The sequence below is a fragment of the Lytechinus variegatus genome, chromosome 16 (genome assembly GCF_018143015.1).
Source record: "Lytechinus variegatus isolate NC3 chromosome 16, Lvar_3.0, whole genome shotgun sequence".
Classification (NCBI taxonomy): domain Eukaryota; kingdom Metazoa; phylum Echinodermata; class Echinoidea; order Temnopleuroida; family Toxopneustidae; genus Lytechinus; species Lytechinus variegatus.
In genome coordinates this window covers 30,609,541-30,613,851 of record NC_054755.1, presented here as the reverse complement: position 1 = coordinate 30,613,851, position 4,311 = coordinate 30,609,541, and the positions used below count along the sequence as shown (strand labels likewise).

General features: G+C 40.5%; 1 protein-coding gene across 1 annotated transcript; it reads right to left on the bottom strand.

Moving 5' to 3' along the window:
• Positions 1 to 227: 227 nt before the first annotated feature.
• On the bottom strand, positions 228 to 3,080 carry LOC121429943 (cholecystokinin receptor type A-like). The gene has a single exon (XM_041627201.1). The coding sequence runs from the start codon at positions 1,972 to 1,974 to the stop codon at positions 691 to 693; it is 1,284 nt and encodes a 427-aa protein (XP_041483135.1). The 5' UTR covers positions 1,975 to 3,080; the 3' UTR covers positions 228 to 690.
• Positions 3,081 to 4,311: the final 1,231 nt, after the last annotated feature.

Sequence of the window (4,311 nt, the reverse complement as noted above, 5' to 3'; positions counted from 1 at the left end):
ACTTCAAAATTTGATAGATTAAGCTCCATATTGAGCAGGACATGTAAATCACCTAACTGAATGCGAGCTCGAAGTGTGAGCGAAAGTTCTATAAAGTGACATGAAAGATTGATAAAATTATTTTCCAAGTCTTCCCCTCATCTTATTTTATTTACTTGTCTTCCTTTTTTTATGTTTCCCCTTCTTTTTTTTTATCCCCCCCCTTTTTTTTCTTTTTGCTCCTCCAACTATACGACAAACGTTTCCGTCTTAAAGCAGCCCAATTGCAGTTGGTTCGAGCTTCTCATGACATTAATGCAAATTTCATATGCATCATTGATAAACAGCAGTTACTAATCATACCAGTTCACGAAAAACCGAAAAAAGTAAGAAAATGAAATATTTCCAAAAATCCCTTGTTAAAATAGCGCGAAGTTGTGATTTGTGAGGAAAATTTATCGTTTATTCTGAGATCGAAATTGACTTTTTTTCCGTTTACACATAAATGACAATAAAAAAAACCCCCTTATTTACAACACAAACTACTCTCTCCGCATGAAGTTTTTTTCTTCTATTCGCGTAATTTTATATCATCAATGAAGTGAGTGAGTCAAACATTTGTCGAAGTGATCGACGAGTGTGTATTCGTGTGCGTATATGTTTATTTCGAAGTCCTCAAGGAATATTTAAAAATCTGCAGCTGAATGTAATTTAAATTGCAACATCGTTTGCGATAATCGATGGGGAGCGACTTTTCGACAGTTGGGAATCGGTTGTGGCCATCGACTCCTTGCGGATTTGGAATCGCTTCATGGTGGCAGTCTGATCCGTGCTGACATTACTTGATCCATTCTCTTGGACCCTTGCCTTCTTCAGCAGATGGCGTTTTAGGGAATGACAACATGCAAATGCCTCCATAAATGCCTCTCGGTACCTCGGGTTGGTGAATGCATACACGAATGGGTTGATGGCCGAATTGATGTAGGAGAAGATACGGCATGTCCAGAGAATCTGTTCCTCATGATTGATGACGAAACTGCTGCCCGTAACGGCCTCCAATATGCCGATAATCATCGAGGCGAACGAAAAGATCTGTAGCGGAGCGAGGCAAATGAAGAATATGATGCCATTTACAACGAGCATACGCACTACCTGGTCACGTATCCGGACTCTACGTGCGACAGATGACGCAAGGTGATTTTCGCGTGCAACTACGCGCGTATTAACAGCGCGTATGATAAACACATACATAAGGAGGTTAAGAACCAAGACGACGAAAAACGGTATTGTTTGCATACCGTTGCTGAAATAAGCATACGTGACAGACAATGGGCGGCAGGTGGCGAATATTTTTGGTAAGGAGTTGTACTTTTCAATATCCGGCCAATTCAAACAACTCCGGGTCCAGTTTGCCCACGCTGGAATGAGGATTGCTGCGAAAGCAATCGCCAGTAACCACGCCGCCGCTATGGTCCGGATCGTTCGTTTATTCCCACTGATAAGCCGGTGTTGGACAGGTCGACACACTGCGTAGTACTTCTCTAGGGTTACCAGAGTAACCAAAAAGATGGAGCCATAGAAGGAGAGCTGTACGAAGAAGTTGACGAGCACGCATCCGACTGGCTTCAGGTTGAACTGATCATTGTAAATTGGGGACGCTGCATAACGGCCCAGCTTTTCTCCAACTGCAAAACACAAAAACATGATGTCCGCGACGGCCAGATTGAGGAGGTAGAAGTTGGTGACGGTACGCATGCGACGGATGCGCACTACGACGAAAATGAAGGCAATATTGGATATGGCGCCGATGGCCCAAATGATCGGCATGATGATGGTGATGAGGACCGCCTCACCAGGTGGGTAAAGATATTCGTCTGCATAAGCTACGATCGAATAATTACCCATCTCTAGCGGACATCCATCTCCGTCAGTCATGGCATAAAGATTACTCAACTGTACCTCGTGTATATAAACCACGTCGCCTTCGGTCGACATACAGGATCTTACAAGTAATGTACTGAGAATATACTCTGCGTTCCGTTTTGGTTATATTTCCTTCAAGAGTTGTGCATCCGTCTCTTTCACTCTTTGTGAAACACGCTAACTTCTCCCCATTAAAATGTTAGTTAAATTCGAACAGGTAAATTACAGGATGCGTTCTTTAATGTTGTCACGGAGTACTTCTTCAATTCACTTCCCAACTACTTCCTAAGTTGGGACGAAATTGAATTGATTCGTAAAGATATTTATCCTTTTAGAATTTGACAACGATTCTCATCAGCATAATATAACGCGAAGCAAGTGAATAGGGATAGATTCCTAGGCGGATGGCACACCGTTATCAAGATTGTTCCTTCAGAAGTAATTGTTAGAACTAAAGATCATTCATCGCTTCATTTCTGATTCAGCCTCTTTGGAAATCATCCATCCTTTGGTGAGCGGAAAAAGGGAAAATCAAAAGAAGGTCGCTGTCAATCCCAGGTCCACTTAAAGCCTGGATGATACTTTGCCTGAGAAAGAGCAGTGTCACAATTGGTCCTTTATTGACATTGGAAGGAGTAGGTCAACTGGGTACATTTGTATTAGCAATGTCCTATTGGGAACAATCCAGTATTATGATCAATTAATTGGGTTGTTTTATAAATACTCGCATTGGATTCTAGAAGATAACAAGTTCACGATGTCATTGAGTTCCTTCAAGAACTGGTAAAATTCAGAATAAGCTCCTCTTTAATGTCTATCGTCGATACAAAACCAATATATTAGGCGAGGCAAAATATTCAAGGCTGATCCGTAAAGTGCGGATGAAAAACAATGTCTTTGATAATTCCTCGTCTTGAAGACTGTCTTCCAGATTCCTCTTGGGCAGCATATTTTCCTTTCCTAACTAGAAGCGAAGAATCGATCATTTGAATGCCAAGCAGCTATAATTTACCACTCATATATATGCATAACAATATAGCAGCTAGGATATCAACACCCCTCACATGCCCGATGCGACGTTATATGTGACGTCACATATTTGGGCGGAGTTCAAAAGGCGTAATGATAACATTGCAGTGCGAATTCATCGTTTAATTATGTCTACGAATTTATAAAGAGGCGGTGCTACTGTGGTTAGGGTGTTAAGCGGCCCAAATATGATTTCTTTATACGATTATTTTTTAACAATGGTAAAAGATGGTAAACGACAGAGCACTCGTAAAAAGAGAGATCTTGGTTGTGTAAATTTATGATACATCACCTGTTATAATATACCAACGATGGCGGTCTCCTGCGTTACTCTGATTTTTCATTTTGCTAGATGAATAACAAAATTTTCATTTATTTTCATTGCTTATATTACGACCACAGTACTTTCGTGAATGCAAAATAGAATGAAATTAAAATTGTTCTTTTATTTCAACTGGGCATAAAACCTCCTGTATGTCGCATCGATCCCCTCGTCAAATATAATTCCACCGCCCTGGGGAGTGTTTCATCAACACCTTTCCCTTGATTATGATTGGCTGAAATGTACTGGTTCTATCTTAACTGTCAGATAAAGTGGGACTTGTCGGCTAAAACGCCTTGACAAATCCTTTCGTGAAAATGCCCCCAGCTCTTCAATTTTGCACAGTTCGTACAGGTCATTGGGGTATGCCATGTATGTAGTGATTTCCTGAGCAGTTGGAATGAATGATTAGCGTTGGTATCCCTTGGAATTACACATGTTAGAAAGAGGGAAATATATGAATTTATCATCTGGTGTATATACTTTCACTCTTCCTGACAGTCCCTCGATATTTTAACCACAGACGTTCATCTGAAAACGCCCATCGTGAGCTTGGACTTCAGTGTTGTGTTTATCTCCGTATATCAGGAAGGAAGATGGATGCTTGGCAAATATTCTGTCTGGATCTTCCTTTTAAATATGCCAAAGGGCGAGAACGCAACCGTTATTGCTAGAGAACGAAAAGGGTTGAAACAGAGAAAGGGGTGGCCGCAGAAAGGGGAAATACCGAGAGAGAAGAAAGTGTTAATTCGTCGGTATAATGTCTAATTACTGTAATGATATAGGCCTGATGATATGACAGGAATGTGATACCATATTGGATATAATATAAATTGGTCATGATAAACAAAGCAACAAGGAAACTCAGTTTTGACAAACAATAGCTCAACCAGTTAGATCAAGCATCTCAAGACATATATCTGAAATAAAAAAATATCTCTTTATAAATTAGTGAAGCTATGCCCTTAGTCGTTCGTGATTCCGCGTTAGTGATGCAATTGGCTCGCCGTTCAAAGAACTGCGACGAATTAGAATCAAATTATTGATCTCAATTTGTG

Bases quoted from the DNA above. Each gene is read 5' to 3' on its own strand.
- LOC121429943 (XM_041627201.1), bottom strand. From the start codon at position 1,974: ATGTCGACCGAAGGCGACGTGGTTTATATACACGAGGTACAGTTGAGT.